Source organism: Vitis riparia, chromosome 12 (genome assembly GCF_004353265.1).
Source record: "Vitis riparia cultivar Riparia Gloire de Montpellier isolate 1030 chromosome 12, EGFV_Vit.rip_1.0, whole genome shotgun sequence".
In the NCBI taxonomy this organism is placed as follows: domain Eukaryota; kingdom Viridiplantae; phylum Streptophyta; class Magnoliopsida; order Vitales; family Vitaceae; genus Vitis; species Vitis riparia.
This window is the reverse complement of record NC_048442.1, coordinates 21,001,507-21,015,047: the sequence shown is the minus strand read 5'-3', so window position 1 is coordinate 21,015,047 and position 13,541 is coordinate 21,001,507. Positions and strand designations below refer to the sequence as shown.

The 13,541-nt window shown below is 39.6% G+C and overlaps 3 protein-coding genes across 3 annotated transcripts; all 3 read left to right on the top strand.

The window, feature by feature from the left end:
- The first annotated feature begins 596 nt into the window (after positions 1-596).
- LOC117926450 (pentatricopeptide repeat-containing protein At2g41080-like) lies at positions 597-2,690 on the top strand. Its single transcript, XM_034845545.1, has one exon. The coding sequence runs from the start codon at positions 656-658 to the stop codon at positions 2,627-2,629; it is 1,974 nt and encodes a 657-aa protein (XP_034701436.1). The 5' UTR covers positions 597-655; the 3' UTR covers positions 2,630-2,690.
- A 3,290-nt stretch (positions 2,691-5,980) lies between these two features.
- On the top strand, positions 5,981-9,695 carry LOC117927159 (G-type lectin S-receptor-like serine/threonine-protein kinase SD2-5). The gene is made up of 2 exons (XM_034846577.1): positions 5,981-8,319; positions 8,609-9,695. The coding sequence occupies exon 1, from the start codon at positions 6,242-6,244 to the stop codon at positions 8,300-8,302; it is 2,061 nt and encodes a 686-aa protein (XP_034702468.1). The 5' UTR covers positions 5,981-6,241; the 3' UTR covers positions 8,303-8,319; positions 8,609-9,695.
- Positions 9,696-10,055: 360 nt separating this feature from the next.
- LOC117927158 (G-type lectin S-receptor-like serine/threonine-protein kinase At5g24080) lies at positions 10,056-12,568 on the top strand. Its single transcript, XM_034846576.1, has one exon. It carries the CDS (start codon positions 10,206-10,208, stop codon positions 12,357-12,359), a length of 2,154 nt encoding a protein of 717 aa, XP_034702467.1. The 5' UTR covers positions 10,056-10,205; the 3' UTR covers positions 12,360-12,568.
- The last annotated feature ends 973 nt before the right edge of the window (positions 12,569-13,541 follow it).

Here is a 13,541-nt window from a genome sequence, read left to right as displayed (position 1 = left end):
TGAAAGAAATAAAATAAAGAGGAAAACAAGTAAAAAAATAGATTTAAAATCAATAAGTTTTTTCTATATAATTCTTCAAACTCGTTTTACTTATTTTTTTATTATATAAAAATTAAATAATTTTAAAATATATAAATTTTTAATTAATTTTTTTATATTTGATTTTTTTTTCCGTATTTTTTATAATAAAATTAAATATGAGAAAACCATTTTCCTTAATATTTTTTCCTCTTTAATTAGTATTTTGCGGGAATCAAATATAGTTTTAAAATATTGTATAAATTAGGTACAGGTGAATATAGAAAGTTTAAAAAGGTTAAGAGTCTGTTTGGTAATGATTTTAAAAAACGTTTATAATAGTTCTAATATTTGAAAATTTTTGTCATTAAAACATAAAAAATGTAAAAATATTTTATACAATCACTATCAAACACACCCTCATTTGTCGAAAGTATGGCATAAATTAAGCACAGGTGAGGATAGAAAGGTTGGTGAAAGGCTAATTTGTTTAAAATATGGCACATAAAGTGGACCAAGCACTTTACACAACACAGATAACCACCCCTGGCGCCATCCTCCTGCCAGGATACCAAGCACTCCAACATAACGCCCATATAGTGTTTGTTTAAATAATTGATGTGGCATCCCAAATTGTATGGGTAAGTATTGCCTTGGGCCTCTCACTAGGCGCCATTTCTCTACAAACCCTTCCTCTGGCTCTGAACTGACAGCCGAGTTCACCAACCTCTGCTCCAAAGGCCACCTCAAACAAGCTTTTGACAGATTCAGCTCTCATATATGGTCGGAGCCATCTCTCTTCTCACACCTCCTCCAATCATGCATTTCAGAAAATTCACTATCGCTAGGAAAACAGCTCCATTCCTTGATAATCACGTCTGGGTGTTCCTCAGACAAGTTCATTTCCAATCACCTCCTCAACCTCTACTCCAAATGCGGACAATTAGACACTGCAATCACATTGTTTGGCGTTATGCCCAGGAAGAATATCATGTCTTGTAACATTTTGATAAATGGCTATTTTAGGAGCGGTGATTGGGTGACTGCCCGGAAGATGTTTGATGAAATGCCTGAAAGAAATGTTGCTACGTGGAATGCCATGGTTGCGGGTTTGATACAGTTCGAGTTCAATGAGGAGGGCTTGGGTTTGTTTTCGAGGATGCATGAGTTGGGTTTTTTACCCGATGAGTTTGCGTTGGGGAGTGTTCTTCGGGGTTGTGCGGGGTTGAGAGCACTGGTTGCGGGCCGGCAGGTTCATGGTTATGTGAGGAAATGTGGGTTTGAGTTTAATTTGGTTGTCGTGAGTTCCTTGGCTCATATGTATATGAAATGCAGAAGTTTGGGGGAGGGAGAAAGACTAATTAGAGCAATGCCAAGTCAAAATGTGGTTGCTTGGAACACGCTTATTGCGGGAAGAGCTCAAAATGGATATCCTGAGGAAGTTTTGGATCAGTATAATATGATGAAATTGGCAGGCTTTAGACCGGATAAGATAACATTTGTGAGTGTAATCAGTTCATGTTCAGAATTGGCCACTCTTGGACAAGGCCAGCAGATCCATACTGAAGTAATTAAAGCTGGGGCGAGTTTGATAGTCTCAGTGATTAGTTCTTTAATTAGCATGTATTCGAGATGTGGGTGTTTGGAAGATTCATTGAAGGTTTTCTTGGAATGTGAAAATGGAGATGTTGTTTGTTGGAGCTCGATGATTGCTGCTTATGGGTTTCATGGGCGAGGAGTGGAGGCCATTGACTTGTTTAATCAGATGGAGCAAGAAAAATTAGAGGCAAATGATGTTACATTCTTGAGCTTGCTTTATGCTTGTAGTCACTGTGGATTGAAAGAGAAAGGGATCGAGTTCTTTGATTTGATGGTTGAAAAGTATGAAGTGAAACCTAGACTAGAACACTATTCATGTATGGTTGATCTACTGGGACGGTATGGAAGTGTGGAGGAAGCAGAGGCTTTGATAAGATCTATGCCGGTTAAAGCAGATGTTATTATATGGAAAACTTTGTTATCTGCATGTAAAATCCACAAGAAGACAGAGATGGCAAGAAGGATTTCTGAAGAAGTTTTTAGGCTTGATCCCAGGGATCCAGTTCCTTATGTGCTACTTTCAAACATCCATGCTTCTGATAAAAGGTGGGACGATGTTTCAGATGTGAGAAAAGCCATGAGAGATAGGAAGTTGAAGAAGGAACCAGGTATAAGCTGGTTGGAGGTGAAGAACCAGATACACCAATTCTGCATGGGGGATAAATCTCATCCAAAATTGGTGGAGATTGCTTCTTATTTAAGAGAATTGACTTCAGAGATGAAAAAGCGTGGATATGTGCCTGATATTGATTCTGTTTTGCATGACATGGATGTTGAGGACAAGGAATACAGCTTGGTGCACCATAGTGAAAAGTTGGCAATTGCTTTTGCTCTTCTCTACACTCCTGTTGGTACTCCAATAAGGGTGATTAAGAACTTGCGTGTCTGCAGTGATTGTCATGTTGCTATTAAGTACATATCAGAGATATCAAACAGAGAGATCATTGTGCGAGATTCTAGTAGGTTTCATCATTTCAAAAATGGGAGATGTTCTTGTGGTGATTATTGGTAATTGTAGATTACAATGCCCTCGAAATTGATGGGATTAATTTTATCTATTTGATTTAAAATAACATGATTTTCTTCTGATTTTTCCCTGTCACAGAAACCATTCAGAAAAGGAACAAGATGAATCTTTTTATTTGTTTCTCTGTAAGAACTTCTTGTTGTACTTGTGTGATGTTGGTGCTGTTTTTTCTTTACGGTTCTGAATTAATTCATACCTGTGCTTTGAATGCAACAGGGTACTTGTTATTGTTTCTGATTTTAAGTGAACAACTCTAGTGAAGATGAGTAAATGTGGTTTCCCAAGAAAGACCTTCATGATGGCCCCTCTTGAATCTGTAAGAGGAACCTGAATATTGTAAAATATTGACCGTCAAGTCATGCTTGGAATGCTGGAATAGAAAATGGGAATAGGAAATCAATTTCATCTCCTATTCATTCATACATTTGGATTATTTTTTAGAATGAAAATAGGAATAAAAAAATTATTGTTATGAAAATCAAATCCTATGTTTACTAGGATTTTGACTTCTCTTTTTTATATAATATTTTGAGTCCCCTCCATTTCTATCCTATTTCCATTCCTATTCCCACGTATCAAACTCATCCTTGAAGTCTAGTATAATTTCCAGGAACCTAACAGTGGATCTTTGGTGAGAAAAGTATTATCTGAAATTTCAGTGATTGGGTGGCTAAGGTTTTGTTTGACTATCAAACGGTCCTGTTACCAGAAAATAATGGAAGTGGCATAAAAAGGAAAAAAAAAAAAAAAACTATATCTGAAGCTATGAAATCAGGGAGTCCTTTTCTAAAGTCAGTCCTTCCTGGAAAGGCCAAATGCTTCATCATAACCATGGTAAGTAAAAAATAATGATCCAAGTCCTGCTTTTCCAGATATGAAGGATATAGAAGCATGCAAATAAACCTCTCTGTAGGATTGTTCTTGTGGTGGCAGTTTCTAAGGTATGATTTGTATGTCCTAGATGGAGATTTTTTTATGCCATCTGGAATTTTTGTGATAAGAGAAAGCATAAAGCAAATTAAAATTTCACATCAGTGTCATTGATCAAGGTACAAACCAACAAATTCTTTTTTGGCATCAAGCCCTGTGCCAGTGGAAGGAAATATACCAGAGATTTTCCCACCCAACTTTCTCTTCAAAGAAATCAGTGACAATGGTGATCTTTTCATGGCTAATCTTATAATTGTTATACACTTAGTGATACTGCAGAAGTCTAAGGGGGAAGAAGGATGGGGATGGCTAAACCAATCAAGTTGTGGTTCTGGGAATGCCTTTGATGTTTTCATATTAAGATCTAAAGGTCGCAACAGCGGAATCCAAGGAGAGACTTGATGGTGAGGGATTTGTCTCTGCTTTCAAAGGAATTGTAGAAGATGCACTAGATTGCGCCAAAGAGGTTGGGTGAAAGGATGCAGGAGTTTGTAGAAGTTGAGACAGTAGGAAGCATACACCATCTCAATTTTGTAAGGTTGATAGGATTTTGTGCAGAAAAATCACTGAGTCTTTAGTTTATGAATGCGTGAACAATGTTGCTTTTGACAATTGGATTTTCTATAGCAGCCAGAAGCCTGTCTTGATTGGCAAAACCAGAAAAAATATTATACTTGACATAGCCAAAGGATTGGCCTATCCTTATGAAAATGGCTGACAGAGAACGGTACATCTGGATATAAAGCTGCAGACCATACTCTCGGTTTGGGTTATCTAAGCTAATAGACACAGATGAGAGCCAAGTGCCTTCACAATGAGAGGAACTTCTGGGGTATCTTGCTCCAGAGTGATGGGAATAAAAAATCACAATGAAAGTTGTCATTTAAAGCTTTGGAGTTATCTTTCTTGGAATAGTTAGTGGAATGAAACTTTGGATTGCACTCAGTTCGAATCTAGCTTAAATATGCTTAGTGTTGATGTTTGGAGAACTTGGATGGCATGCAAAATCTTGGAGAAATGCTGAGGATGATCAGGGTTGGAGATTGGTGTTTGCTGGATGACCATACCAGAAGACCACCCATGTCAGTTGCTGTGAAGGTTCTGGCTGGAGTAATGGAGGCGGAACCCACCATCAGATATAAGTGTCACTCATGCACTAGTTCCTTTTTATAGCCACTGCTTGAGTTTCTACTCCTGTAGAAGTATCTGTTCTTCCTAAGCCAAGATGAGAGAATGATCTTTTAAGGTAAAAAGAAAAGAAATTCTATTTATTCCTTCATCACTGAATTAAACCAAATGACATTTATGATCTGATTTTGTTATATTTCCAGATTGTGATAGCAGTGTTCACTACAACCACTTTTGAAATCAAATTATTGATCACATCATACTTACAAGTGCTTATTCAATTTTCTATCTCATCTTCTTTGTATCTTCTTTCTCTATATTTTTTTTATTTTGTTTTTCTCTACAATCAACTTGATCCCTTACTCCTCTCCTTAAACCCTAAAAAATAGAAACTCTAGCCCATCTATTTGATTGTAGGCAACCATCCTAGGGTTGTCCTACATCAAAACTTGAATGAATTTTTCTCTGCGCTGTATTGATGGTTTTTATCAGCAAAGCTTGGTTCTTTTAATGAGATAAGAATAAATTAGACAGAAATCAGTTGGTAGGAGGAATTGTGCTTGATCATTTGTACTTCATATGTATATGCAGGTCCAGTTGCTATCCTCTTGTTAAAGTGTCTTGAGGGTTGTGGCAGGTATGGGGAAGATTAGGTCCATATGGGTAGCAAATTTAGAACTTCTAAAGGAAGAAAAAGTAGGTCAATGGTCAATTTCCACCTAATGTAGCAGGGCTGACGCCTTTACTTCAAATAATTTATGGAGTCTTCCTAGCAATGACTTACATTGACTGGAATCTTTATGCTCGCCATTTCTCTCTCCCCTTTCTTTTCTCTAATGAATCATCCACACATAAGAGCAGCAAGAGTTTACCCATGAAATGTATAGCTAGGTTTTGAACACTTCTGTCAAATACATATGATCCGCTTGCTTCATTTGCTTATTTTTTTACTAGTATTATTTTCAGTGTATTCTTTTCCAAATCTTGTCTTGAACCTTTCTGCCCTCTATTAGTTAAACCTGCAAGTATTCTGTTAGAAAAGAAGATAAAACGTAGTGAAAGTAGACTCCATCTTTTTATATTATGGCTGTTCCCTTCTTGTGTTTGATCCTTATCATTCTTACTAGTGCTTGCTTTGGAAGTTGTGCACCCATCTCATTCGTGACAGGTCAGCCAATTTCAATGTCGGACAGTGCTTTCTATCTTAATTCAAGCCTGTCTCCAACATGGTACAACAACAATTCAATCAATATGATCACATATCCTGGTGATTCAACAGTGAGAGGAGTCCTCTCAAGGCAGAAGGACAGTATTGGTTTTGTTTGTGGTTTCTACTGTATTGGAACCTGCAGCTCTTACTTGTTCTCAGTCGTCGTAGTTGGAGATAACACTTCCAGTTTGGTTTGGTCAGCAAATAGAGACTATCCAGTTAAAGAGGATGCGATCCTGGAACTGACAGGAGAAGGAGGGCTAGTGCTACAAGATTCAGATGGCACCAAGGTGTGGTCAACAGATATATCCGGTAACTCCATACTAGGAATGAATATTACAGAAGCAGGAAATCTTGTTCTCTTTGACAGTGAAAGAGCCATGGTCTGGCAGTCATTCGACCACCCTGTTGACTCATTGCTAGTTGGGCAGCGATTATATGAAGGTCAAAAACTGATCGCAAGTTCCTCTTCCACCAATTGGAGCCTTGGACCATACTATGCTACATTAACAGCTAAGGATGGCTTTGCTGTTTTTGTCCAAGATGATCAGGCCGAAACATTGATGTATTATCAGTTGGTGCCAGACAAAAAGCTAAGCAACAGTACTGGATCAAATTATGCAGAGCTTCAACAAGATGGGTTCCTAGTGAACATGGAAGCGTCTCAAGTAACATCTGGAAGAACTCCATATGAATTTCTACTTTATTCTACCATTGAATTCATAAAACTTGAGGGTGATGGGCATCTAAGAAGATATCAACTAAGTAGCGGAAACGGGTTCAGAACGATTGTCGATTTGATTACAGTAGATCTGGGTGTGTGCCAGCATCCTCTCCACTGTGGGGAATATGGGGTATGCAGAGAAGGGCAATGTAGCTGTCCTGAAGACCATGATGGGGTTCGGTACTTCATTGAAACTCAGTCTCAATTGCCTGATCATGGTTGCTCTAGAATAACTGCATTGTCATGCGGACCTTCACTGGACCAGCATCATCTAATGGAAATAAAAAATGCAACCTACTTCAACGTTATTGATCTAGATGCTGCATCTCCAAATATCAAGGATATGGAAGAGTGCAAACAAGCCTGTCTGCAGAAGTGTTCTTGTAGTGGGGCCTTTTTCAGGTACGAGAAGAATACTTCAGATGGGTATTGTTTCATGCCATCTAAAATCTTGTCGCTGAGAGAAGAGCATATCCCCCACAACAATTTCTCATCTGCTACATTCATTAAGGTACAGATTCCCTTTGACGCACCACCAAGAAATAAAAGAAATTTAGCAGCAATAGTAGCTGGATCTAGTGCAGGTGTCATTTTCATTATTTGTCTTGCAATTTTTATATACTTGGTGATGCTGCGGAAGAGTAATTCCAAAGAGGATGGAGGTTATATCGTTCAAGTCCATGTTCCAGGAATGCTTGTGAGGCTCCCATATGAAGACATAAGGTTGGCAACAGAAGATTTCAAGGAGAGACTTGGCCAGGGGGGATTCGGTTCTGTCTTCAAAGGAATGCTAGCAGATGGCACTAGAATTGCAGTAAAGCGGCTGGACAAAATGAGCCAAGGGATGAGAGAGTTCTTAGCAGAAGTTGAGACAATAGGGAGCATACACCATTTTAATCTTGTAAGGCTGATTGGATTTTGTGCTGAAAAATCAAACAGGCTTTTAGTTTATGAATATATGAGTAATGGATCTCTGGAAAATTGGATTTTCTATGATGGCCAGAGGCCTTGTCTCGATTGGCAAACCCGAAAGAAGATTGTACTTGACATAGCCAAAGGCCTGGCTTATCTTCATGAAGAATGCCGACAGAGAATAGTTCATCTGGACATAAAGCCGCAGAACATTCTCTTGGATGAAAATTTCAATGCCAAAGTTTCCGATTTTGGGTTATCTAAGCTAATAGACAGGGATGAGAACCAAGTCCATTCAAAAATGAGAGGAACTCCTGGGTATCTGGCTCCAGAGTTGAGGGACTCAAAAATCTCTGTGAAAGCTGACATTTATAGCTTTGGTATAGTCCTCCTCGAAATAGTTAGTGGAAGGAAAAATGTTGATCGCAATCATTCAGAATCCAGTTTTCATATGCTTAGATTGTTGCAGAAGAAGGCAGAGGAGGACCGCCTGATTGAGATTGTGGAAAATCGGAATCAGGACATGCAAAATCACGAAGAAGTGGTGAGGATGATAAGGATTGGGGCTTGGTGTTTGCAGGACGATCCAACCAGGAGGCCTTCCATGTCAGTTGTTGTGAAGGTTTTGGAGGGAGTACTGGAGGTGGAACCGAGCATCACCTTCAAGTTTTTTCATGCAATAACTCCTACTTCTGTAGCCAACAACTGTGTTTCTTCTGCAGTTGAAGCATCAGTTCTTTCTAATCCAAGATGAGAGTATGGCTTCTTGAGGTAAGAAATGAAAGTTTCCTGGGTTTACACCTCTGGAATTGGATTTTATGCAAACAAAATTGAAGAAATTTGCAATCTGATTTTTTTTTTCATGTTTCCAGTCTTTGTTATTCAAGCAAAAGATACTACCAGATTAGGACTAAGACCCAGCCAAGTTGAGCTGGGTATTGGGTCTGATCATGTATTGGCCCTATTGGGTATTTTGGATTGAGCTAAATTGTTGTAAAACCTAACGTTGTCTATTGAAGCTTGGCTTGATTATTTGTTTATTCTTCTTTTTTTTCACTAGGTTTCATCGAGCTTTTGAAACGGCTATGCGTCATTCTTCACTGCTGTCTCTGATAAAATCAAATCGGTGCCCTGTACTGACAAGGGCTTGTTCAATTCGCTTTCGTAACATGCTTTAAATTCATCCTGATCACGAGTGTCTTCATAGTTAAGTTTCTCATTTGTCTCCATTACTGGAACTGGTGTTGCTTGAGATTGACTATTAATAAATCAAGCTTGAAGTTTAAGCCTGAGCTTTGCTAATTTAGTTGGCAAACAGGCTTGAATGAATTCCTTACTTGAAGGGGTCTGTTGTGTTCCCACCAACACAGTTTCCACCCCTCTTCGAAGGAATCAAGGAAAGCAATCTAGAAAATGTGGATGAGCCCAAGATGAGCCATGCCTCCCTTAAACAAAAAAGGAAGCCTAACTAATCAAGGACATCGGTTAATCTTTGGCTGCCCACCCCTTCATCAGGCTCCTGCTAGTTGAATAAATTGGCCAAAGTGGAAGGTAGAAAATATGGCCTGAGAAGCTGTGTCCATGCAAGACATGACCATATAGCCATCCTCCCGAGGAACATGAATGGTAGTCCATGTTCCACAATGCCTCTGTGACAGCTTTAACCCTTGTTAGTTCCCCATCATCCTAGTTTGGATTATCACAAAAGTGTGCCCAATCCCATATATGGGAGGTAAGGTCATTATGAAGTAACTCATTAGTAAGTCCTGTTGACTTCATCATCAAAAAAGGTGCACCAGAGGCATCTCCGATCATGCAAATGAACTTGGGTGAACTTCTTACCGAGCTCAGGTCATTTTGCTCGCTAGCAACTTTCCTTTTAAGCAGCCCTAAATAACATATTTGCAATTTGAGAGTGAATCAGTGAGACAAGAACACTTGGTTGTAAGAAGTTGGCTGAGTATTCTGATTTTAGACAATCAATAGACCATCCTACAGTTAGACCCACAATTATCACAAAAGACCCCTTCGCCATTTCAACCTGGATCTTCCTGTTGGATGTCACTAAAAGGCTTTCCATGAAAGTGAAAGTTAGTTATGTTTGGGTTTTTCTGTGGAAATTAATGGAAATGTATTGTGGAGGAATCGTTGTTATGTAATGCAAATGGACACAAATTTTAAAACCAGATCCATTTGTTTCTCACTTGTGGACTGCTAGCTGTCGCTTAGCTGCCATAGATGGCAACAAATTAGTCTGAAAAAAAGACTTTCTAGAGTCCGCGGAAAATACTTTCCATGAGACTAATGCAAAGCATTTGGTAAGAGAAATCCACGCTGGTGGTCAAAGATTTAATGGTGGTGGTGGCCAAGGGCCCCATACCTTTCCCTTCTTATCAAACCACTCCCAAAGGATACTCCAAAAGGAAGAAAGAATGCGCCTATGGTCAATTCCGACCCAAAGAAATGGGCCCAATGCCTTCATCCTCGATCAATCATGGAATCTTCCTACTATGTGCCTTGCATTGACTGGGTTCATGGCTCATCAGTCTGGCTATCCCTTTTCCTCTACCTTGTTCCTCTGATCAATACCCCCATTCATCAAAGCAATAACAATTTCTAGTGAAATCCATTGGTTATGAGCACTAAGTCAAAGACACATGGCTTCCTGCATCATCCTCTTTCTCATCATTTTCAGTCTCTGCTTTGCCAAAACCTGTGTTGCAGCCACTGAAAATTCCTCATCTATAAGGGCCAGTTACATATACTATCTAGACTCAGGCCTTCCCTCAACATGGTATAACAACAATTCTGTCATTATGGATGGATGGCAGATGAGAGTGTTCCTCGTGTACCCCAAGGATCCTCGGTTTTACTGTGGATTCTTCTGCACTGGAACCTGTGAAAGCTACTTTTTTTCAGTTGTCCGAGTTGTGGGAGGCAATGCAAGTCTGATTTGGTCAGCGAATGGGCGTCGTCCCGTGCAAAAGAATGCCGTGGTGCAACTGACTAATGGAGGTCTATCACTCAGAGATTCAAATGGCACAAAAGTCTGGTCTAGTAATACAACTGGTAACTCCATAGTGGGAATGAACCTTACTGAAGCAGGAAAGTTGGTTCTCTTTAACAATGAAGGCACCGGGCTTTGGCAGTCTACTATCCAGAACCAAACCAACACAACATCGACAAACACAACATCGCAAAACGATTATTGTAGCTCTGGGGATGGGTTATGCAGTGAAGGGCTATGTAGTTGTCCTGTGGGTGTTGATGGGATTGAATATTTCAAGCAGAACCAATCTCAATTTGCAGAAGTAGGTTGCTCTAGAATTACTCCTCTGTCATGCAACTCTCCATTGAGTCAACAGCAACTTGTGGAAGTAAGAAATTTTACCTACTTGAGCATCAATGAGACGACTGAAGCATTTCCAAATATCAAGGATATGGAAGGGTGCAAACAAACCTGCTTGCAGAATTGTTCTTGTGGTGGAGCCTTTTTCAGGTATGATTCAGATGCTTCAGATGGATATTGTTTTATGCCCTCTAGAATTTTGGTAATAAGAGAAGGGCAAACGGCGAATTACACCTTCACGTCGACATCATTCATCAAGGTACAGATCCCCTCTCTTGCACCTAGTCCTTTTCCAACAGAACCAGAGATTGTGCCACCCCCGCGTCCAAAAGGAAACAATTTTGCAGCAATAGCAGCAGGATCTGGTGCTGGGGCTTTTTTGTTAGTCTGTTTTCTAATTTTTATACTGTCAATGAAATTGCGGAAGAGTAAGGAGGAGGAGGAGGAGGGTGGGGATGCTTATACCAATCAAGTTCAAGTTCCGGGAATGCCTGTGAGATTTTCATATGAAGATCTAAGGAGAGCAACCGAGGAATTCAAGGAGAGACTTGGCCGCGGGGGATTCGGGTCTGTCTTCAAAGGAATGCTACCAGACGGCACTAAGATTGCAGTCAAGAGGCTCGACAAAATGGGGCCAGGGATGAGGGAGTTCTTAGCGGAAGTTGAGACTATTGGAAGCATACACCATTTCAATCTTGTGAGACTGATTGGATTCTGTGCAGAGAAATCTAACAGGCTTTTGGTTTATGAATACATGAGTAATGGCTCTTTAGATAACTGGATTTTCTATAGAAGCCAGGGGCCTTGTCTTGACTGGCAAACCAGAAAGAAGATTATACTAGACATAGCCAAAGGGTTGGCTTATCTTCATGAAGATTGCCGGCAAACAATAGTACATCTGGACATAAAGCCGCAGAACATTCTCCTGGATGAAAATTTCAATGCCAAAGTTTCTGATTTTGGGTTATCTAAGCTAATAGACAAAGATGAGAGCCAAGTGCTTATCACAATGAGAGGAACTCCTGGGTATCTTGCTCCAGAATGGCGGGAATCCAGAATCACAGTAAAAGTCGATATTTATAGCTTTGGAATTGTTCTTCTTGAGATAGTAACTGGAAGGAGAAATTTTGATCGGACACGAGCAGAGTCTAGTTCACATATACTTGGGCTATTGCAAAAGAAGGGAGAGGAGGAGAGACTACTTGACATTGTGGAAATTTTGGATGAGGACATGAACAATCGTGAAGAAGTGGAGAGGATGATAAAGATTGCAGCATGGTGTTTGCAGGATGATCACACAAGAAGGCCTCCCATGTCAGTAGTTGTGAAGGTTTTGGAGGGTGTTATGGAGGTGGACTCAAACATCATCTACAAGTTTGTCCATGCAATGCGCCCTCCTGCTGTAGTCAATGATCGGGTTTCTACTGCAGTAGAAGCATCTGTTCTTTCTAATCCAAGATGATCAAGACTTCTTGGGATAAAAAGGAAAGAAAGGTCTGTAATGTACTACCGCAGCATTGAATTTTGTGAAAAAACCAAATTGGTATGTAATTTTCAAGCACCTGAGCCATGTTTTAGGTTCTTCAAGCTTTATCTGAAAATGTAATGAATTGAGCTTGAGCTCTGTTGCAATCTTAATCCAGCTTGGTTCGTTGTTTCTTTTGAGTAGAAGTTTTTGAAGGGTCTTATAATGCCTGGCTTCCGTGTCAAATAATCTTCATTTCTGTCATTACAGATCACTTTTGTGTCCTTCATTCTTCATATCTGAGACTGAGAATAGAAAGCTAATTTACTTAGTGCTGGTATCCTGGGCTAAGCATTGGGTTCTGATTGTGTTCCTCCAATGATGTAGGTAGGTGGGAATTGGAATGGAAATAGGATGAGAATGGAGGAAAATCATAATGCCACATAGAAGAGAAGAATCAAAATCTTAGTAAAAATGGGATTTGGCTTCTATTAATGAATTTTTTTATCTTGTGTGCATTCTAAAAAATAATCCAAACATATTAATGGCATTCTCCATTCCAGCATTCCAGTTGTGACTGCAGGTTGCAATGCTTGCTAACAAATGAACATGCCCCTAAAGGTTAAACAAAAATCACTTGGTTGTATGAATCTTGCTGATTTTATTCCATTTCCAGATGAAACCAATTAACTATGACTGATGTTGGCCAAACAAACCAAGAAGGTATGAGCTCTAAGTTAGAGTGCCCGTAGTTCTTCATCCAAGAGTTCATAAAAGTGCCATCCCCTACTGCCATTTGACTCTGAGTTGAGGTGGTAGTTTTGGGTAAGCACCTCCATTCCCATGAAGAATGTGTAGGGACAGTGGGATCATCAGTATTTCAGCAAGGGAAACGCTTCAAACAAGGAAACCCACATCCACAAGATACTGAAAAAGGCATTAATTTTTAAGGAGTATGGGAAATTTGCTTGTAGAGGATATTGTTGGGAAGTTTGGGGTAGGATAACACTTGTTGTTGGATAGCACAATAAGACCAGGATACTTAACACCAGTGACGGATGGTGAACATGACTGGCACAACGACTGTATTTGACCGGCAGGGGCTACAACAACAACCCAACAAGTAAAGACAACAATGATAATCTAAGAATATATCAGCAATAACAATCCAAGAGAGTG